The following is a 23,783-nucleotide window of genomic DNA, read 5'->3' as shown; positions in this document are numbered from 1 at the left end:
CTTTGATGCCCCTAACTCTTTGAGTACCCTCCAACAAACTCCAAAGATTAAAGCTCGTCCCTCTCTTGGAGGGTTTGAGACTTTGATTTCTAGCCACTGTGTCTCAAATTGTATCAGTTTTAATTGATTTCTTTTCATTTCAGTGATCAATTGTGTTTGTTTATGGGTTGTTATAATGTGCCTGTAATCATCAGCATTGGAAATGAGAGAAACATGAATGTACTTTTGATCATGATAACGAATGATAACGTCCCTGACTGGACTCAGTATGCCAATCAAGGATCTGAAGCTAACGAGGACTCAGCAGTCAGTTTCCCAGTCTTCTTTGTATTTCCATTCAGTGTATCTTACTGAGTTAATGTGAATATACTTTTGGACAAAGTAAGGTTTTTTAAGTTTGGGAAATACAATAATACAAAATACAAAATACTTGAAATGAGCTCTAGTGGAGTGCATGCAATTCTGTAACTACTAAGGACGGAGGGAACTGAAAGCTTTTCCAGGAGTATTGCTTAGATAAGTGACAACTGTGCATCAATCTTGCATGAGCAGACATCTCTTTTTTTGTAGCTTTTAGAAGGTGCAACCCTCTTCTATACAAATTAATTTGCAAAGCATTTGCATAAACACAATCTCACAGTAAAACAAAATAAACTGAAGAAAAAACACACTCAATCAATACAAAGTTAACTGCATTTATTAGATGCCCTTCACTTGTTAGGTACATCATACAATTCCAGTAAGATACAGAAATGCCGACATGGCACTAAGTGTAGACTCATTTTTAATTACTACATATTTGAGAGATGAGAAAGTTAACAGTACCTATGTTGGCAGTGACAAAACACCTGTAGTGCATGTCTGTTTAAAATTTTCCTTATAAATATACCAGATTATAAATTCTTCCATGGCCTACAAAGTGTAATTCTGTATCACGAAGCATAGAACTATGTAAAAAAATAGCATGATTTCCTATTATTCTTATCACTGAAACAACGAGCCATTTACATTTGAACAAATACTTGAGGTATCAGTAAAATGACCGTGATGCATGCTACAATATTTGTGCAAATACCTAGACATATAATCGTCTAGAACTCACAGGGTGTCTAGTGCACATTCAGTGAGTTAAATAGATTTGACCTTCACTGAAGTAAAGGTGTGCAATGAGCAGCACACGTTCACTGTATCTTAAACTTCAGTCAGGCTTTTATTAACTTAAAGTCTGAGTTCATTCCAGCCTACATTATCAATTTGGAAGCACAGAAATGTAAGTCTAAGATGAACTGTTATCTTTTCCATGCTGGTGAATATGATGAAAAACTGTGTGTTCATAGGATTGTGATCCCAACATGGGCTATGACTGACATCTATTGTGAGCATCTACATTGATCTGTAAAAAATACTGACTTTAGTCTGTGTTCGGTAGGTTTTGTTTGGTCAGATTGGAGTTGTAATCATGTGCAGTATTCTGTTTACTGAGCATTCACAAGTGCAAAACACAGTTCATCTGGTCATATTACATGAAGAGTTTAGTGAGATACATTAGTCCAATTTCTCTGCGATCCGTCCCATCTTGGTGCGCATGTTGCGTACCAGGAAGAAGCCGACAGTAGCAATGGCCATAGACACCTCAGCTACCCAGAATGCCATGTCCCAGCTGTGCTTTTTGGCAATAGTGCTGAAGGGTAGCCCAGCCATGAAGGCACCCACTGTAAAAAAAAAAAAAAAAAGAAGAAAAAGAGGGTTGTTTAGTTATTGAATGTCACGACTCCAAAAGTATTATGGGAGACAAAACTTACAAACATATCAGGCTCTTCTCCTGTCTGCCATCTTACAGTGGTGGTCTTAAAGGCAGACATACTTCTACTTTTGAGAGTTTAAGGCTTATAGTCAGGGCTAGCTTAGGTATTGGCCAGCCCCTAGTGATGCTGCAACAGGCTTAGATTACCACACCAAGCTTTTCTATCCTTCTCTCTTTCTCTTCTTGAATCATAGGTTCCTGTAGACCAGTAATTCCCAAACTGGGGGGTACAGAGTTCTGCACTACTTTCACAGCATGGCCAATTTAGTAAAAGCACTGCCAGGTAAAGGTTAGGCCGAAAATGAAGTATAACAACTACTCAAACAATGACAATAAATTATGAAGAGTCGTATCTCGCCCAAAATGGATCTCCACCATTGATGGGCTGCACACATGTTGAAAATGTGGTCATACTCTGTAGCCTCACTTTCAATTTCTCCCCTCCTAAAAGTGGCTTGTTGGTTTTTCAGTTCCATGTCACACACTGAAGTTGTAATACTGTATTTTGGCAGACTGTCCAAAATTCTAAAGGTGTAGGATTTTTTTTGTGTGCAAAGGATATGTCTGATAGCTTGCTCTAGGACACATGTTTGTGTGATAATGTGTATGTTTAGGGGAAGGGGAGGGGCTTGAAAAAAATTCATTTATCAAAGGGGGGCCCTGAAGAAAAAGTTTGGGAAGCACTGATGTAGACATTGGTTTTGGACTGCTTTGCTGCCATGGGTACACTTTACACCCACTAGAGGGCTATGGAACCCCTTCATGTTAAGGTCAAATTATGCATTTATTTTTGTTCTTCTGGGTCCATGTGGAGGCAGTTCCCACTAAAGGGCCTCAGGTCTAGGCTGATGTCATACCTTGTGTCTTTGGTTTGATTTCAAGGTTGAGAACCAAAATATTCAGCAGCAGAGTTAAACAGCCACCATAAAGAAGCAGGACTTTGTCTGGGCCTGCATCATACAAAGTGTGAATAAATACTATTACATCCATCACCAGAGTTTGCATGACACCTCCTTTTCAGATATGCACCAGGTCAGTTCAGTTTGCTTTAACTAGTCTGAAGCCTGGGCCTCTCTAAATGATGTTTAAATATTTACAGATTGTTAAAATGTGACAGAGCCCAAACATGATGACAAAGTCATGGAGATAATGTGAACATGGGTTGTACACGTTACACTGTTAGCTGGAGATGAGTAGACACCTTCACGAAGACTACAGATGGTAGTGAGACTCAGTGTCTTTTAATCTCCAGTGAAAACGCTGAGATGAGGTTATGGAAACTCTGACTTCCTGTTCGAGAGTCTAGCTCAACTCTGGCCCCGCTTCCCAAGGCTGGAAAGGGTACTTAACTACTCTACTTGAGCAAAAGCAGTTACTTTATTGACATTTTATTTAAGTAGAAGTAAAACTACCAGTCAGTTAATCTACTAAAGTGAAAGTATAAAGTAATTTATCTGAAGTGTACTAAAACTAGTGAGTTCTTAGTACTTAATTTGAACACATGGTGGGGGTGTGAGGAGTAAGATATGCCATCCAACTCAAGTAAAAGCACAGTTTCCCAAAGTAATTGTTTAAAAATAACCAACAGCATTGATGTGTGAAGTGATTTTGACCGTGTGCCTATCTGGGTGAAGGTTACTGAATATTTCACAGCTTGTTTTATTAGCATAGCACTTTGAGATCCCTGCACACTCAGGTCATGACAGGCAGAGCAGAGGCTTGTTTCAAGATATTTCAAACAACATTTTCTTAATAAGTTTCTTGAAACATGATGTGATACTTCTTCCCAGGAACTTATCAAGAACATTTTGTCTTAAAATATCTTAAAATAACATTTAAATTCGAACCTGTCTGGTCAATGTAGCTTACATTGAGGGTGAAGAGATACTTAGACTGGAAATAAGATAAATTAACTTAGTATTTTCATTATCTCTCGTAATATAATATCTATTGATGTTAAGACTGTTGCACTCTGTGCATCGCTCTCTCTCAGCCCAACTAGTCCAGTTCTGATCAAGGTTTCTGCCTGTTAAAACGATATTTTTTTCCTGCCACCTTTTTGTTGCCAAAAGCCCACTCATGGTGGATGAAGTCAAGTACCTAAAAATACAGTTACAAAAAGAAATAGACCTGCAAGACTTTTTCAATATGTAAAGTGAAACGAGAACCTTTTTGTTGTGTATCGGCGCTACATATAAACACTGATTGATGGATGATTGCCGTTAAAATAGAGTTGTCATTATATGTGACTAAGAACTTTGTTCTCTGTTTTGACACCAACAAAAAAAGAGATACATTCAGTATCTTAGATTTTCAAACTTCAGACAGAGCTGGTACTGAAAAAGTCTCACTAACATTTGACCCACTGTTAACAGTAATGAAAGACAAAATTTAATATAAGATTTCTCTTCAAAATAATGGAGGACCAAAGTGAAATGTTTCCTCTATCATTCATAATCTAGAGGAGGTGTATGTGGTGTGTGTGTGTGTGTGTCTGCAGACAGTGTGTGTTTTCTGCCTGTATTTTCTCATTTTCTCACGGATCTTCTCATTTTATGAGCGTCATAGTAGTGCAGGCAGTGCTGTGAAGCTCCCTGTCAACAGTCTACAGGTCGGGACCAAAACATTGAGGGACGAAGTGATACCACCATCTCTGTCCTCTGCTCTTAGTCTGTGTGCAACAGACAGAAACATCACACGTGCATCTTTATTAGATGCTAAAAGGACCAAACAAACCTCGGTACTTGCCGACATGTCAGTGATTAGAGTAAGCAGCGATGGAGGGCAGAGCACAGAGACACACAGCATGTAATCAGTTGACCCTTGTGTTTAGGCTTTAGGTTGAAAATATGAGTGAAGATCTGTGTTTTTCATGGGCTTCTGAGCTTTTGCATGCCATCCAGAGTTAAACAAGATTGTATTGCATTAAAAAATATTGAAGAATAGAACATTTTGACAACCTAACACTTAAAATTCGGCATTGACACATTAGTGGTCATGTGAATCTGCAGCTTACCATTAGCCATCAGAGCTACAACAGCATGGGAGGTTCCACAAAAGTTTGAAGGAGCACTTTCACTCGCTATCACTCCAAACAAGGCAATTGGTCCGTAAGAAGAAAATCCAAACATAGCACCAAGGAAGAGGATCCAGATCTGTTGGTGACAGGAAGAAAATGTGTTTTAAAAGCTTTTCTGAGATGAAGTTTAGTACACTTTCATTCCTATAATATGTCTTGCACGTACCTCCTTTTCTGACACACCAATAAGGACAGAGACAGGATGAATTACTTGTACCCAAAGAGGAGCCTCCTGAAGAAGGGAATATATTTTCAGTAAAGACACATTTTTAATTTCAAAAGTTTGCAGATGAGAGAAATAACTTTGCGGTTACCTTTGGGATTTCAGGAGTGATGGTGACTCTGAAGAGGTACATGGACACATACATACCGGCCATCATGAGAATGAGCAGACCATGGCGAGGGTTACCATGAGTACCCAGGCCTTTCTGAATGAAGTCAAAGACAGGATCTTTTCAACTCTGAACCTTTAACAATAAGTATTTTGCCATATTCATCGTTGTCTGTTACTCACCCGAGCGACGGCTCTGTCTGTGATGAAACCTGACGCCAGGCTACCCACAAAACCTCCCACCTCCAAGGCACTCATGTACGTGCTGCCTGTGAATTAAAGCTGAGGTCAGCAAACATATGGTTAAGTTTCTATCAGTGAGAAGATTTACACAGTTGAAATAAATACCCATGAGAGCAGTCTGTCCTTTCTCCTGCATGAGGAACAGCTGTCCCCAGTCAGTGGCAGCCGTCTTCACACCAAACACCACCAGGTAACCCAGAGACAGCACCCACAGGAAGGGAGAGAGGAGGAACTCCCTCAGGGTGCTCTCACTATTTCCTGGTGAACAAAGATAGGGAGGTATTGACAGTTTATTGATACAGATTCAGGCACTTTACAGCAAGTTATGAGAATGTATGCGTTATATCAGGATTGGATTTTTTATTCTGTATATCTCTCCCACAGTGCAGTCAAGCCCTGTGTTGATTAGCAAGGATTACATATGCAGCTTACATGTAGTTATTCTGTAATATTATTCTGTGTCTGCCTGTTTTTACTCATCCCACAAACAAACAGTCACATAGATCTGCAAAGAAACCTCTGAAAAGTCTTGTAATGTTAGAAAAGAAGGAGAGCTGAACGAGGAAAAAAGTCAACATAAATAATCCTGCAAGAGGTCCGATGCAGTTTGTCTGACAGTAACATTGTCTATCATAACAAAAAACATTGGCAAATTATTTAACTTGACTATCAAATAAATCATTTTAAAATCAATAAAAACTTCTTTAAATCAATATTTTGTGTCAACCTGTCATTGTCTTTGGTTGGTAGCTGATAATACATAGGGTAATGTATAGTGAACTGGTGGTTACGCTGCTTAAAATCCCTTCCCCTTGTCAGGACTCTAATTCCTTCACTTAGTATGTTCCCAACATAGACTGTATGATACACGGTAGGGATGTTAATCGATTATCGATTAATTGATTGTAAAGACATTCGAAACATGCATTTTTGTTTTCAATTTTCCGTCACGTGGAACAAACATCATGTGGTCTGATATTTCATTCAGCTATCAGGTAGGTGTTTTAAGTTTAAAGCATGTTTTGATGTGAATCAGCTGTTAAAGGTGTTGCGCACAGCGGAGACGTTCAGCAGGCGGCAGCGACTGTGCGTCAGGTCTCCACAAGCGCTTTTCAAAGAGGATCAATACGCAACTGCTGCCAACAACGACATGGACACGAAGGTTGACAACTTTAAACAGGACATTTTCCACCTTTGGTTACAAAGCTAACAGATTGTTGGGAATTGCTAATACGCTATGTTTGCAGACCAGCAATGGTTGTGCTCCCGGCTGACACCTGATCGAATACACGTTTATTTTTCGCAATAAGAATGAGTAGGCAGAAAACTGGACACTGTGAGTCTGGAGTACTTTGCTGTTAGTATTATGAGCCTTCACATTATAAGATTATGTCCACAGAGAGTATTTTTATGAGCCTGAATGTTGATAATCAGTGTTAAACATGTACCCGTATTCAATACCGTCAGTTATATGCACTTTGTTGCTGTAGAAAATATAAATTAGGCGGAAAAACGTATTTGGCATTGTTTTGACATAAGAATAATAATGTTTTTTTTATTGATTAAGCGATAATTGATCGTTAACATTTCCAAAAATCGATCACAGAAAATACTTAAAATGTACATCTCTAATACACAGACCGTGACATCACCGGTTTGTTTCTGAAGCAGAGTTTTGAAGCACATCATCTGCAGTTTCTATACTGAATATTCTGACTGAACCCAACTTTGGTCAATCTAGTATGACACAAAGACACAGAGTTGAGGTGGGCTCTTTAGCCTCTTTGCTAACAGCAACACACCTTTCAGTCAAGTCAGCCATGCCATTAATTAGGCAAAACTTATACGTTTAATAGCTTCACCAAACAGTGTGTGCCAATAGAGAAATGAACTGTTCACACCAAAACTTTTTTTTGTACAAGGCTATAAACATGTTTATTTTTGCTGTAAAGATGAGCTTTTTTGAACGGGTGTGTATGTGGTTTCTGGTGCCTCTACAGCCAGCCTCAAATGGACACTTAAGGATCTGCAGTTTTTAGAACTTCTGCATTGGCTTAATATTTTAAGACCGGAGGATACGGCTTGGTCCACACACACTCACAAATGTCTTGTCTTGGCTGTTGGGATGTTATAAGAAAAAACAAAGCTACCTTAGCACCATGTGACTGACATGCTTTCAAGTCTCCTCTCTACCCACCGTATCCGCTATTTTTACTCACCTCCCTTTGCTCCCTTCTTGGCTGCAGGCTCGATGCTGGGCAGACCCACATCCTTCGGCTCGTTCTTCACAAACACCAGACAAACTAAGGAGAAGGCAGCACAGAAGATGCCTGACATGGTCATGATGGTCCTCCAGTCGTAGTACTGCAGCAGCACTGTGACCAGGATCGGACCCAGACTCCCTGCCAGGTTCATACTGCAGGAGAGGACAGACCACCAGGTTCCAAACTGGGATGGCTCAAACCACTGATGGAGGAGACACACAGCAGACATTAATACAGACAGAGTGAAATAATGAATATATTAATATCTTCTAAACTAATGAGTTATAGAGAAATTCACCCCCCGTAAAATGTGTGCTGATAAAGAAATTAGGTAGTCAGACCAAAACTGTCTTTTGAACCAGACTGGACACATGTTTATTTTTGATGTAAAGATTGAGTTTTTTGAATGGGTGTCCATGTAGTTTCTAGAGTTTTTGAAACCAGCCTCAAGTGGACACTAGTGGAACTGCAGTTTTTAGCACGTCCGCGCCTGCATTGTTTCTCACCGCCTACTGTAGTTTGCCCTCATTAAACTGATCCAACACAACAGAAACATCAGATTAATGTTTTTATTTGCAGAGAGGCAAAGGCCCTGTTTACTGGACGAGGACCCGCTGGGAACAAACTACCAAAACATCAGTGCATCCCTATATACTAGACCTATATACTACTGTGCACTAGATAAAATAACAGACAGACGGCAGCTGTTTGGCTGTTTACACTCAACATGAGCTTCGTGCAAAGTACTGATAATGATTGTCTATTTTAAGCTGCAGGACTTCAGTGCAGCTTGTCAATGATCTAGTTTGAGGGCAGTTAATAAGCATGTTGACTTTACGTTTGTAATGACTTAGAACTAGGTAACACTACGCAGACATAATTTAGCATTGTTTTATTAGCTATTAAAAATATATAGTATTTTCTCAGCTAATGATGCGTATTCAGTCTGTTAATTATTACATGGATAGAGCTGTCACAATAACAGAATTTTAAATTGTACCAGAAAAAATCTAACAATACTAACACCTGCTTTGGGTGTGCAAGAGTTAACTCTTGCACACCCAAAATGAGTGCTTGTACAGAAAAAGTCATTGAAAGTCTCAAAAGGAGCATTCATGATAATCCAGGTGAGGCGTGTATTGGTGTGTGTATCTGCCGAGTGTGTGTTCTCTGTCTATTTTCATTTTCGTACTTCTTTCGTACTTGTCACAGACGTCAATCATTGTGCTGCGTTGTAAGGGTCCCTGTCAGCAGTCTGCAGGTCAGGACTAATACAAGTCATACATGGACCAGATGACATTGCTGTCTGTCTCCATTGCTCTCCGTCTGTCTGCAACTGACATAAATGCAACATGTGCATCTTACGTGACGCCAAAGACTGAACAAAAACTGAGTATTTGCTGACCTGTGTTTGGGGAGATATAGCATTGTATTGTATTGTTATGTCTATCGACCACCTCTGTTCACTTTCCGTCGCTCTCTTTCATTTGCTCGTGGCAGCTTCTGGTTAAATGAAGAGCATAGATCTGTTTTTCTTTTCTATAAGCTTCAGTGACACTATGGAACATTAAAATAATGGATATAGAATTGTATAAAGCAAGTGGTGTTAAAGTGCTGAAAAATGAAACATTTTACAGCTACATGTATAGCAAATGTTTTTGTTAATTACATTCAGTGACTAGTTAAAATGATTTGTATTTTAGATGAAAGGACGTTTGATTCTGAAACAACTCCGAATGCACAGTTGAAATCTGCTCCAATGTTAAATCATAATTATTTCGATCAGCCAGTCTTTAAATTGGTCAAAGACACAAAATAACTTGTTTTGTATGAAGTTTTCTTGACCCCTAATAAATGCCTGTTTCACTCTGATTTTTGTGGATACTTAATGATAATCTGAACTTTGTTACTTGTATTCAATTTTTAAATTTCAAGCTAGATTTTCTGTGGTTTTAAGAGGGCATTTAGGAAGGGACAACATGTAAAAGCATTACAAAAGTTTTCTGTCATAATCAACATACTTTTACATCTAAAACACTGGATTTATTCTTCTCTTTACAACTGCCTCAGGACTCATGGCGTCAGAGCCACACGCCCTCATGATGTAATACCGCTGAAGTCGCCCAGAAGCATTCCTCTCACAGAAACCCAACAGAGTGGCACAGTAACCAGCAACTTGAGAATCCACTGAGCAAACATTTGAGGCAGCTCAGAGGCTGATTTAACCCCGCATTGATCCTTTGTGTGTGCATGTTGACTCAGCTGTGAACAGGAGCTGCAGAGATGTACGATTAAAGATGTTTCTCTCACTATAAAAGAATCAAACCTTTGGTCAAAGTTGTCCTGTTTTGGAAAGATTTGCTGGGGATCTTCTATTAATACTTTCTGCTGTAATCTGATCCCCTTGGGCTTGCTGAACACATGCCAAAGTCTATTTATTCCCCACCTTTGCACACTGTTACTAAGGGCAGCTCCTCACAAGACGTAAGAGGTCCCTAATGCATTCTGCTATTTTATGCTTGAAGACTTTCTCCTTTAAATTCCTCTGTCTGCAAAAAGTCAATTTAGGTAATCAATTATATGAAAACTATGGCCTGTGATAATCAGTGTTGATATCTGACTGGTATCTCACCCAACTAGGATGTGCCACCTCTGACCCAGAGGTCAGCTCTGAATGACTGCAAGAGATGGATTCCTCCACTCACTTTTACAACCTACAGACAGGTGTCCACCAGAGTGTAAAAACAGATGCTAACAGCAGGTGACTACCAGTGCAGATTTATGTCCTTTTATTGTCATCCCCAAAAAGCACTGCAGGAAACATGAACACAGTGGATCTGTAATCACTGCTACAAAATACAGCAAAAAAGCAGTAGGAAAATGTTGATTCCTTTGCTCACATAGCGCAAAAACTAATGTTATTATGTAGGATATTACTGGGAGTGGGATAAATATACCAGCTGAACTGCTCTGAGTGCATATAAAATAATGGTTTTTAACTTTCATGCATATGTTGGTGCATCTCTAAAGTATGAGAATTGTATTAAATTAGAAGATTTTTTATATTGTCTTGCAAACAGAGTCTTAATGAAATGCATCAGATCAGTCAGAAACATAATCTGTATAAAAAAACAAATGAGACGTGGATCCTCCCTAAAAGTGAAGCCAAAAAGCCCACCTCCTCCATGTTAACAGGTGGAAGACGGGTCAAACTATAAAATCCTTATAGTTCGTTCTTATCATACTGACTTGTGTTAATTTTTCCGAGAAGTTTAGTTTTAAGAATGTATTTGATGTTAAAAAAGAGGGACTATGATGTCATGATTGACAGCTCTGTTGACAAATGAGGCTCCTGCAGTGCTCTTTACCGAATCATCAGACTAAAGGAGGAACGTGAGAGAAAACATAAAAACATGAATATGATTTAAAGAGTCTCTAAACTTTCCATAACCATGATTGTCTGCTTCAAGTCGACATAAGAATCTGTTCTGCTGTGGACTGGATCAACCTGAGGGATCTTTGATGCAGCATCTACCAGCCAGATGACTTCTGCCCATACCTGAACTCCAAAATAAGTCACCAGCCCACTATGTGAGCTCTAACACGCTCACTCCAGTGAGAAACTAGGCCAACGCAGAAGTGCAAAAAAACTGCAGTTCCACATCTGTCCACTATAGGCTGCCTCCAAAATCCCTGGGAACCCCATCGACACCAACATAAGAATAACTATATTTATAGCAAAATTTAACACGTTTACAAACTGGTTCAAAACATGGTTTTGGCCTGAATAGCTATTTTCCTTAGCATTTCTACAATGCCAACCACCAGGGGAGACATCACTAAGATGATATCCATGTTTTATACAGTGCATGGTCAGCACACATGTGGGTCCTATTTTGGTTCCATTCTTCTTAAAATGGGAGGATATAGAGGTGTGTCGTCCATCTTTATACGCTATCAGTAGTCAGAAGTTGTTGTATATCACAATACATTGAACCCCATCATGATATACATTCTGTAAGTTCTGTATATCAGGTTCTTATTAGGGTTGCAAAATTCTGTGAATTTTCAAAGTTAGAAACTTTCCATGGGAATTTACGGGAATTTATTGGAATAAACCAGGAATATACTAAATTGAAGGTTTGCTCTTAATAGGGAACTTAAATATAGTTGGGGGAAATATATTTTAGAATAATCCTGACTAAAACAACCAGATTTCATGCAAGAAGATGTTTTTTTATTTGAATGTTGAATGGGACTTTTTTTGGAGGGAGAGAGGATCTTTTCATTTAACATTTTGGGTGGGACTTTGTTGGGATTACATTTTTGTTAATTTTTGAATGGGTTGGGTCGGGGGGATGAGTAATATTTAACTCAAAATTCATGTTTTTGTTCTTCAATGAATTGATTGTTCAATAAAATAATTAACACTTGATAAAGTTCTACTTACAAATAAATCTGTTTTAATTGTATTATTTTGGATGGATGTCTGCTTATAACAAAACAAATATTTATGCTTGGATATGATACCTTTCAATTAAATTACCCTCAATTCCCAGTTAATTCCCATAAAGTCCCATAGTTTTTTTAATTTGGAATATTTCCCAAATTCCCCAGCTTAACTTCCCATGGAAATTTACCGGAAACTTTCGCAAATGTATCTGAAATTGTCCACCCCTTTGCAACCCTAGTTCTTATCAATTATAAGTGATCTGTACTGCAGTAAGTAGCCTGGGTGGTGTTACCTTGCGAAGCACCTTCCCACAGGGTGGCCAGCCGCAGCCCTGTCCCAGGCCGTTGATGAACCAGAACAGAGAGAACATGGACACCGTGGAGGACCAAGAGAACACCACATTGATGCCGCCCACCACAAAGAGGCCGATGGAGAAGAGCCAGCGAGCGCTGATTTGATCCGACAACACGCCGCTGATGAACTTACTGATGGCGTAGGCCATGGTCTGACTGCTTGTGATCAGACCTGCAGGGACACAACATGATAGTCACTTTTAGAGCTGCTCAAATAGAGGAGACATGTGCTCACTGAATGACACTGAGCATGAGTTTTAAGTCACTGTTCATCGTCATCTTCCTATATATGTTTCAAGATTATCCTCAGCTGAACCATCATAACATAAAACTCTATTAATTCTCTCACGACTTGAACTCATTATCAAGCATTCATGAAGGAGTACAGAGGCGGTGGAGGTCGTCCTTTTTAGGCTACACTGACTGAGAATATAGGGAGAGAAACGTAAGCTGGTCAGTGTGGGCCAGACGAGAGCTGCAACTAAACAATGTACTCATGGTCAATTTAAGGTAAACTCTGACTGTTGAGAAGTCTACCAGATAATGCGCCCGCTTCTCAGTGGCTTCATCACCTCAGTAAATATTCCCAAAACTAGTTTATGGTCTGCATTGCCAGTTTGAAGTCTTCTCCCATACAGCATGATGTGGATTTTGTAAATTATGGTCGCTTTTAAAGTATATTAGACGATAAAGCAAGGCATTATTTAGGGCAGGGCTATCTATGATTTAAAAGTTGATACTATGGTGACCTGGTGACAAAATACATTCTCCAGTGTATCAGCTGAACGTCTTTTTCAGCAGATATTTACCCTGTTAACAGACTCTGGCCTTTTAACAAATAATGTGCCATGCTCCAATGTTTATCTCTGTGTTACTGCATCTCTATCTTTATCGTATCAATTTAGTGTTAGCAAGCTAGTATACCTGACTGCTGCCTAAGAGAAGAGGTTTCTATTAGGCAGAAGAAATCACCTAATTAACAACATGCATGTTTGTAAGACATGTTCCAGTGACATTTCAAGAAGAGGGACCTCTAGCATCAATTAAACGATTTAACATCTATTGGCTCGTACAAAAAAAAAGACGAGGGATTACAAAGAAGCGATACAAAAACTTTGGTATTTGAATTGGCTATGAGCTGAACTGTTATTTTAAAAAATCAGTATTGCTGTCTGCTCTTATTTCTCAATCGTTGCATCTCATCCTGCCAAATATGTCATATATATTTTGATTTCTGGATCCAAAAAACACATGTAGCATCAAAACAGCAAGCATTTTTTAATCCACTATTCGTCTCTATTTTATTTTATTTTAATTTTGATGCTTTAACTTATTTTAATTACACATATTGTTGGTGTGCATTAGTCTCTATTTTATTTTATTAGATTTCTATTTTTATTTGTATTATTACTATTTTTAGTCTTATTATTATTATTGTTCCCTAATATGTCTTGCCATTATTTTATTTTTGCTTCTTTCTTGTTTTTCAATCGCTGTAAAGCACTTTGGGTTGCATTTGATTTGTGAGAAAGGTGCTATATAAATCAAGCTTGATTGCTTGATTGCTTGCTTGATTGATCGATTGGTTGACTATTCTCACTCCTAGTTTGCAAATGCAAGCTCAAATGCTTAACTTTGATGGTAAACATGTGAATTTTAATTGCTAAACAACCCCATGCTAGCACTGTCAGTGAGACTGTTAGCGTGCAGATTGTCCCATGTCTTCACTTCTTTATCAAAATCAGGTTTCTTGTGAAAAGTTATTAACACATTTTTGGGGGGGGTATTTTTTCTCTATTTTACAAAGCAATAAGCAAAGACATTTCTTTTTAATATATAGAGAGCTAGTGACTGAAATGTGCAAACTGTAGAGACAGATTTTGCACATTAAAGCAATCAACGAATGTGTTAAACATTTAATTGTACTAAAAGAATTGGTCTTGTGCTCTTAAATTGATGGTTTGTATCCAGTTAAATATTCACTACACTCTTATTTTACTATAATTTGCATACTATAAAGTGAATGTTTTTAAGGTCAAGTGAGGTGATGAGAATCTCTTTCATTACCCAAACAGATGCCTCACATAGTCGAAACAGAAATTGAATCCACTTCTCGTGCACGAGCAGCCAGACGGCGGAGAGTGAAGCAGACATCCAGCATTCAAAGTTCAACTAAGTTTAGGATAAAAAGCTTGAGCAGACTGGAAGCACTTCTGTCCAGTAGTTCTCCATCTGCAACAGTTAATGCAAATACCTCTGCACTGGGCATGTTTGGGTGAGCTGAATAAGCTAGGTTTAGGCTAATTTTGGGTGTTTGTTCAATGCAAACTGAAATGTTGAAATAAATATTTTAAAAATCAGCATTTATCTCTTACCCAGGTCATCTTTGTCCAGCGCTATCTCCTCCATCACAGACGGCATGACGAAGGAGAAGGTTTTCCTGTTGAAGAAGTACAGCGAGTAGCCGGTGAACATGCAAAGAAAGATGGCGACACGGTAGTAGCCATATCCCGTGGCCCCCATGATTGCACTTGATTGAAGAACGGTGGTGATGGAGACCAGAAATCCTCAGCCTTTCTTTTAGTGGAGACTTGTTTTTAGCTGCACCTCTGGCATCCAGATTAAAGCCAATTGTGCTGAGAAGTGTTACTTTTGGGTTGTTCTTAGTGCAAAGTTGATGCCGTATACTACTTGTTTGCACCGGGACAAAGAAGATTCAAAACCAGGTGCAGCTTTGGCCTGACAGCCCAGTTCCCTTCAGTTCCTGAAAGAGAAGCAGTCTTGACAGGAGTCGTCCTGCAGGCAGGCTGCTCAGTCTATCTGTGAGGCTGCTGCTTGTAGAAGCCAGGACAGAGAAGGGAAACCTGACACCCGTCTGAAAATGAGTACAACATAACAAAAATAACTTTAGGCAGACAGAAATGGGACTGGTCACTCTGCAGATAGAGATATTAAACTTTTCTTTACATGAACACTCCTAGATCAAATGTAACATCTGACATTATGTTTTCAGAGAGGTCATAATCTAAAGAATAAAGGCTCTATAGATAAGGATTCCTCCACATGTTGGTTGCTGTAATACTTTAGTTAGTAGGGCTGTGTAGTGGCAATATCTACTGATATAATACATATCATAAGACAGGGTGTATTCATCTCATTAACATTCTGTCCCCCGTAAATTTAGATAACTTTGCTCATACTTTCCATGCATTGTTAGCATGTTTCAGGGAGTGTGATTAAACTCAACCATTTCCTCTTTTTTAAATTATGGAATTCTTATTACATCTTATTTACTAAAATTAGATTTGAAAAAACAAAACACAATATACTGCCTTTCTTACAGTATAGCTCTTTTATACTCTCTTATAACTGTACTCCAGGGATTTTCTGGACAGACAGCCACTGAAATCTTCCCAAGTTGCTTGTTCACACATGCACATGGTGGACGGGAATGCGGCAGGGGGATCTCACAAGGACACAGCTGTAGCCACTGTGAAATGTTTACAAGATATCCAATATGGGGGACCCCAAGACTGAATTTGACACAAGCTGTGTCCCAATCCAGGGGTAGGATCTTATGGAGGATGGGACGAATTGACATAATCAATATTCAAATGCGCCCTTGAAAGTTGATGCTCCTGAATTGGGACACAACTGATATAAAATGGTTTGCCTTCAACATTGGATATATCCACAGTATCAACAGATGACTGGGAAAGAACATGCCAACAAGCAACAAAAAAGTCTGAAGTAGCTTCAGCTTGTGCACAAAGATTCAACCGGTCACGTCATCACCTAATCCCATTGGTTTAACATATTTTATTTAATAGACATATTGAAGGCAATGTGTCACATTCCTGTTTGAATCCTATTTTACAGATATACAATGTGCATGAAGATCTGAGCCAAAAAGTAGTGGTGGGTGTATTGATTCTGTGGTATTGATATATCGATTCTCACACACTTCTCATTTGAGTATCGATTACTCTAATAAAATATCAATACTAATCAATGAATGCGAAATAAAAGCGCATGTGTCACTTCTGAATCTTTTATGGTAACTTACATTAAGTTTTGTACCAAAGAGGCTGTTTAAAGCTTTCCACTCAGAGAATTTAAGTTTAGGATGTTAATTATTTATGTGTTTTTCTAAAGTTATTTCATTGTTTAAAAAAAGGCCACCAAAGGATTTGCATATTAAAGTTGTTAGATGAACATTATTTGTCATGGGAGTTGTCTTTCAAGTGTTGCATTTTATATATTTTTTAAATCACTGAAAGTATCAGTATCTGGTATTGAATAAATTGCCTAAAGTATTCAGTATTGTATCGAATCATAAAAGCCTGGTCCTTTGATGGTCCTTTACTCTTCCCACAACGGGGAAATTCAATATATATATATACATAATATCACCCAGCACTACCAAAAAGCTTAGATTTTGATCCAATCAGAGCAGAAGAATTTGCCTTAGTGTTTAATAGAGTCCCTTTATAATTCAGCATGAGCAAAGGAATACACACATAGGTGACATGTATTTCTATATACAATGTGTTAGTTACATATAAGCAGACTTTAAAGACTCGGTACAGTACAAAAAAACACAAGACTGCAATAAAAAGATAGTGTTATTATTTTCTAATACATGTTATGTGTCTTGTTATTTTTACCCTTTCAGTCGTCCCAAGTTCAGTTCAGGATAAAGTGAAACTCAGTCCAACATCTCGTCATGTTTTAAGTTACACTAGTGTAGTAGGCTGCTTTGCAAATGTCAAAGTGGTTCCTCTGATTTAGCACGCTTGGGTATCTGGTTTGGAGGTCTCTCCGACAACTCTGAAAATATCAAGTGTCGTGCACAGGCAACTTAAACTCAGAGGACTCCCGTGACTACAGTCTGTTTTTAGAAATATATACATTAAGATGAGCTAACATGACCTAGAAGTACACTTTCTAGTAATAAGTAGGAAGCTTAACTTAAATTACTCGGAAACAAGCGATCAATGTCCTACTGGTTGTAAATGTAAACCATTACATCTCACTTGGCCTCCCAGGAACTTCATATAGGCTACTTAGTATCCAACAACATCCTACTCTCTGAAAACAGCACCATTCCTGCCTAAGTTGCTACAAATACCCTCTGTTTCTTGTGGCGGACTGATTTACGGGGCGGACCTTCCCATAATAGCTACATTCTTAAAAAATACCGAAAGAAGTCAGCAGTTTTTGACGCTTTGTGCTGCCTGAGACATAAATGTACCCTCTCTCTGATAGCCTGAATGAGGAAATCCTGGTAGAGCTAGTTACCTTTCATTCGTGCCCCTCTTGCCGATCCCATCCATGCAGACTGGTGACGACGCGCGCGCACGAGTCTGCAGCTCTCGTCTCGAGCGCGTCCCCGCGACACACAGAGAAAGGGGGCAGTCTCGAGCTGCAGTGGCAAACACCGGAGGCAAATTCAGCAGCAGGCTGTTTTCAATGTAGCACCACCATTACAGTCAGTGCGAGAGTGCACTTGCAGTGTCATTGTGCATGTGGCGAAATCTCACGTCACCAAACTCCATTTAAATGTGTGTGACTTTATATGTGTGTCCTTATACGACGTAGACAACGTGAGGTTAAAAAAAGATGTAGTATTGCGTCTACTTCAACTGGACCTGCAGATTAATTCAGCATTATCGATAATCTCGTTCTTTCAATGTAATCCTTGAATTATCCTCCCAGTGCTCACTACTGCCCCCTTCTGCTGGATGGAGGCTGTGGGACATTGAAGTGCGGCTGCACTGAAAAGAATGAGATAGAGGGAAAACTTTTTTTTTTTTTAAGGAGAGGTTTTAAAGTACAAATGGTTGGTTATTTGGAATAAGAAAGCAGCTAACCCTCCTATTATCCTTGGGGTCAATTGGACCCCATTCAATGTTAAACGTCTCTAAATGAATGACTAACATAATTTTTTTGGCTTCATATTTCATGACTTTTCCTAATTTAATGGGGACAACTGGGAAAACATAAAATTAAAATGTTGACATGTTCAAATTTCCTGAAAAAAAAATTACGCATCAGTGTTCTTTGGGGTCAATTTGACTCCAGGCTGTTTTAGCTGTTTAAAACAAGAAATATCAACATTTCACACACATTTGTTTTGGTTGTTTTGGGTGATATAGAGGTCACTATAACCAAGGACACTTCCGCATGTGACTGCAGGAGCTCGGATCGAACCGCCAACCTTTATATTGAGATATAATATTTCCAGCCATCATGTCTCTAAAGACATTCAATGATGTGTCCTGTGTCATATGTTTGATGACATAGAAACAAGGCAGGGCAGACGAGAGCATGACAAACTCACAGCAGTTTGATGTTCTGTTTTACAAATAAAGTCCTTCTAAATGCTTTAAATTATGTTTATGCTTGAAATATATTTTATTTAAAGGGCTATTTAGGTAGGCAACAAAGAAACATAAAGTACCTGACACATAAACCTGGGTAACAATCAGTTTCTGGAGGTTTGAGGTGCTAGGGTAAAATTTACCCCAAGGATAAAAGATGTTAGTAAATTTGAGGGTAACAGGAGGGTTAAAGATATTGAATGTGTTGCCTCCATGTATTGAAAGAAAAAATAAAGCACTTTACATTGTACAATCCTAACTATAAAATAGTTGGGATGCTGTGTGAAATGTCACTTAAAGCCTATGATTAACTAAAAAATAGTGCAAAGAAAACATATCAAATGTTGAAACTGATTTTCTTTATTGTTTTGTGAAAAATATGCTAATTTTAAATTTGATGTCAGCAACACATTTAAAAAAAGTTGGAACAGGGACAATAAGAATAATCAGAGGACACATGGAGGTACATCACGGACCAATGAGGTTAATTTTCATCAGGGAGAAAATTGTCTAGAGACATTAGTGGGCATAAAAAATACAATCTAGAGAGGCTGAGTCTGTCTGAAGTAAAGATGAGAAGAGGCTCAACACTCTGTGAGACTGTGTGAGCAACAATTTCATGATGTTCCTCAGAGTAAAATTTTAGATCCAGAGAACCTGGAAACATCTCTGTACAAAAGAGATATGACAGATAATTGATACTGGATGGCTGTGATCATCTGGCTCTCAGGCTGCATCACATTAAAAACAGACATGAGTCTGTAGTAATCACTGCATGGGCCCAAAACATCTCCAAAAATGTCATCTGTGAACACAGTTTGTCATTGTATCCACAAATACAGGTTAAAACTTCACCATGCAATGAGGACACCATTTATAAACACGCTCCAGAAACACTGACTTCTCTGGGCCCAGCCCATTTAAAATGGAATGAGGTGAAGTAGAAAACTGTACTGTGGTCTGTTGAATCAAAATTGGACATTCTTTTCGTAAATCATGGACAATGCAAGCTCTGCTCTAGGGGAAATCGACTACCAGCTTGTGATCAGCACAGTTCAAAAGCCAGTATCCGGGATTGTATGGGGATGCATTGGTGCCCATGGCATGGGTAGTTTACACATCTGGGAAGACAGATTTTGGAGAAACATCCAGACGGTGCCTTTTAATCAGGGAAGACCTTACATAATACAGCAAGAGACTGCCAAAACGTATTTTGCTCGTACTAAAACAGCATGGCCCCGTAGCAGAAGAGTCTGCGTGCTAAATTGGCCTGCCTGCAGTCCCGACTTGTTGACCATTATGATGCATCATGAAATGAAATACAACAAAGAAGACCTCGACCTGATGAGCAGCTTCAACCCTGAATCAGGCAAAAAGGGGACGATATTTCACTTTCATAACTCAGAAAAGTGGTCTCCTTGGTTCACAAACGTTTAGTGTTAGTGAGGTAATGCCGGAGCGCTGGTTTAGCCTCATAGTTAAATTACCCATTATATTGGCTTGCAGCGCTTTACCCCATGTTGTTCCCACTGCATATATCAACACAGATAAGCTGGCTGGACCCTTATTTGATTAGTAAATAATGATCCAGCCGGCCTCTATGTTGGTACATAAAACAGGAAGCTGGCTGGATCATTATTTATTAACAATAACGGAGAAGGGGTGGGATTCAATGAATGCTACTTCTTCCTGCTTCTTGTCAGGTATGTAAATTGAATTTATATTTGTTTGCATTGTTTGTAAATTTTGATTTTTTGTTTCTGTTTGTAGGTTTGTTGCTTTTTTTTATATGTTCAAAATAGACTATTTCAATTATACATTCTTCTTTTATCAGCTTTGTGTTGTCAACATGTGCTGCAAAATTGCTGGTATATTTTTGAATGGTTTGGGTACTGTGTTAAACTCAAAATCCTTTAAAAGGCTGTGTCCATCCTAAATGAACCAAACCAGCTGAGTTTAAGGGATTAAAAGCTTCCACAGAGAAATGTTTCCTTTACCTTAAAATAATAACATGTGAGTGCAGTCCTGTGCATAAGCATCTCATCTGTGATTCATTCTCTTCTGGAAACTTATCTACGAAGCTTTGTAATTATCTCAAGAAACAGTCTTAAACCATCAAAATCAAACTAATTATGAATCAATTAATTTCCTTAAATGAACATTTTTTAAATTACATGTTTTTATGACATACAAACTATTATTCTCAATATAAATTAAATTATTTCAACAAGCATTACCAAAATATTCCAAGTATATATGAGGAGAAAACACCTCTGATGAAGTAGAAAACAGTTCTGGTTCAAACGTGTCCTTAGCTCTTTATAGCTCATGAGAGTAACTTTCAGGTTGTGTTGATTTTAACGCCCCCATGTGGACAAAGTGGTTCCTTTTCGCTCTTTAAGGATTTTGTTCTGTGATCTTCTCCTGCTTTCTGTTAACATCATCATTCAATCTGGATCTTTTCAGTGGGAGTGTAAACAAAGGCTGCTCCTGTAGCAGTAAGCTGTAGCTGTTACTCTTTTTGTCTGACATCTTCTACATGGCAGTGATTAAATATAATAATTGTTATGCTTGATGGACTTATTTGCACTTTTAGATCATCAGTGTTGGTTTCAGTCTGTTTCATAATCAACTAAAAAACCCTCATAGGATCTTTGATATGGGTAATGACTAGTACTACAGAGGACCGACTGTGAACATTTCAGTCTGCAACAGTGCCAAAACGAAGCTCTGCTGACGTCAATTTTATATTGATCCCACAATGACGTAATACTGGTTTGCAGGCGTGTTATTTCACATTGCATCGTGGTGCTGCAAAAGCATGACAGAGGAAAGACAACTTGGTCCGATCATCCTGCCTCTGAGGTCTTACCGGGTGTAAATATCAAGCCACTGGCAGCACAGAAGGGTATGATGTTTGTCCACCATGATTTAGCAGCTCATAAGAAAGACCTCTGAAAGTTAGCCAGCATGGCATACACATACCATAACTGGTTAACTTGTTTATGTACCAGTATTTCTTCAGAGTGAAAACGATATGGCATTAGTCCTCAGACCTCTGTGTTAGCATCCTGTACCTAAAGTCAGCTTAAAAAATAGCCATGCTTGTCTTCAAAAGACTAAATCTTTTTTTTTTTTTAAACTCCATCCAACAGTGTTTTTACTAGAGTTGCAAATACTTCATGACAGCAAACATTCCTGACTTTTTCTTAGAAAATCTGTGAAATATAAAAAATAAACGGTAGAACAGAAAATCTGTCTTTATACTGATATGTACACTTTGTGCCAACAGATGGAGCCACAGTAGTATGATATCTCCAGTTGATGAGTTGTGCAGTGAGACGGGCATGTCTCAATAAATTCATTATCTAAGTGTGATTTCACAGAGAGGGTGAAGTGTGTGCATTGGTGTCTAAATAATAGGATAAAGTATTCAGGAGGTTGTACACACATTAAGATAAGTTCAATTATTATGAATAAAAAAAATCCTAAGCCTATTTCTGCTGATGTCATCCATGATACATGATGTTTGCTCTAAAAATGTTTTAATCCTCTTTACTGGATTGACACCTTACTTCTTTTAAGTGTATATAAAACATAACAAAACCAACCCAGAAGTGAGAAGAGGAATCATGAGATGATAAAGTTGAGAATTGAGAATTTTGTAACACAGATGCATCTTTACTTTTTGGACATTTGTGAAATATTTAGAGGAAAGTTCAAAAGAAAAACCCATAGACATAGCTCAATTAATAATACACTGTATTGATGCAGAGAGGAGCAAAACTGAACACTGCACTCAACAGCAAGAAAAGTTTTCATGAAAGATCATACTGTTTCAAACTTCTTTTTGGATTAGTCCAAGTGACAATGCTTCACATGTTACAGACCTAGTTGTTTTGTTAGGGATAATGTGTAGTGAATTGGTTGTTGTTCAGATTAAAATCGACAAAACATTATCAACAGATGACTGAGGCAAATCGACTTGATATTGCACTTTACTCAGTTTAAATGTCAAAATCCTTCTTTCTAATCTACTATGGTTGCTCAGAAGCAACTTTGGTGTTTAGTGTTTTTCAAGTCCTGATCAACGACCTCCGAAAAGACAGAATTATTACAAAAATGTTGTTTTTCTCCAGCTGTTTTCACAAAGATATTTTCATAAAAGCCTCATTATGGTTTGTAGCTCCTGAGAAAAACAAAGTCAAACATTAACGTGCATGATCACTACGTGTTTACAAAGACAGAACTGTACAAAAATATCCTATTGTAGACAACATGACTGAGCACATGACTGACACTACATCATCCCACAAACAGCCTGTTCTGATCAACACACTCTACTATATCCCAGCATGCAAAACTGAAAGAGCTCATTCACAGAGCTTTATGGGGATTTCCATGTCAGTGTTACAAGGTCATTCAGACTTTTCTAGAGCACACTGATCAATCTCTTTCCACTTTTTCTTTCAACTCTGTCCTTCAGAGTAGAAGCATTTGTTATGTCTTGTAGAGTTTACTGCTCTGCATCAGATAAAACAAAGGCTGATATTTACAGCACACAGTGCAATCTATATGTGATTCAATAGGGAGACAACTCTGTATGAAAACACACAGCACATACCTCGACCTGGTGTTCAATTATTTAAGACTGTCTCATGTATGTTCTGTGAAAAGAATTAAAGATTAATTAATCCTTTACTGAGACACAGCATTATAATTCATGTGATGTCTTCTGTCTGATTATGCTTCTGGTTTTTGGGGGTTCACACAACATTTTAGATAAATTTCAATCTGTTTTCCGCCAGAAGCATTCTACCGAAGCGGCTCTTCTGAGAGTGTCCAATGATATTATGATGTCCTCTGATGTTGG

General features: G+C 38.4%; 1 protein-coding gene across 3 annotated transcripts; it reads right to left on the bottom strand.

Annotated features, from left to right (window-relative positions):
- Positions 1-681: 681 nt before the first annotated feature.
- On the bottom strand, positions 682-18,175 carry slc37a4b (solute carrier family 37 member 4b). Of its 3 annotated transcripts, XM_034684554.1 has the most exons (11): positions 17,508-17,791; positions 17,195-17,357; positions 14,903-15,402; positions 12,467-12,699; positions 7,677-7,923; positions 5,563-5,715; positions 5,398-5,483; positions 5,198-5,311; positions 5,050-5,115; positions 4,821-4,959; positions 682-1,712 (listed from the first exon to the last, which is right to left on the bottom strand). In XM_034684554.1, exons 3-11 carry the CDS (start codon positions 15,048-15,050, stop codon positions 1,546-1,548), a joined length of 1,353 nt encoding a protein of 450 aa, XP_034540445.1. In that variant the 5' UTR covers positions 15,051-15,402; positions 17,195-17,357; positions 17,508-17,791; the 3' UTR covers positions 682-1,545. The 3 variants fall into 3 exon arrangements, with proteins under 3 accessions (XP_034540445.1, XP_034540443.1, XP_034540444.1); XM_034684552.1 differs by lacking the exons at positions 17,195-17,357; positions 17,508-17,791 and adding an exon at positions 17,829-18,175; XM_034684553.1 differs by having other exon boundaries at positions 17,195-17,791.
- Positions 18,176-23,783: the final 5,608 nt, after the last annotated feature.

Source organism: Notolabrus celidotus, chromosome 5 (genome assembly GCF_009762535.1).
Source record: "Notolabrus celidotus isolate fNotCel1 chromosome 5, fNotCel1.pri, whole genome shotgun sequence".
Lineage (NCBI taxonomy): Eukaryota > Metazoa > Chordata > Actinopteri > Labriformes > Labridae > Notolabrus > Notolabrus celidotus.
Note: the sequence above shows the minus strand (reverse complement) of the source record. Positions and strands in the feature narration are given on the sequence as shown.

Coding starts and splice junctions, on each gene's coding strand:
- slc37a4b (XM_034684552.1), bottom strand. CDS start 15,050: ATGGGGGCCACGGGATATGGCTACTACCGTGTCGCCATCTTTCTTTGC. Junction 5,484..5,562: donor AGGACAGACTGCTCTCATGG/GTATTTATTTCA, acceptor TTTAATTCACAG/GCAGCACGTACATGAGTGCC. Junction 5,116..5,197: donor TCACTCCTGAAATCCCAAAG/GTAACCGCAAAG, acceptor TCCCTTCTTCAG/GAGGCTCCTCTTTGGGTACA.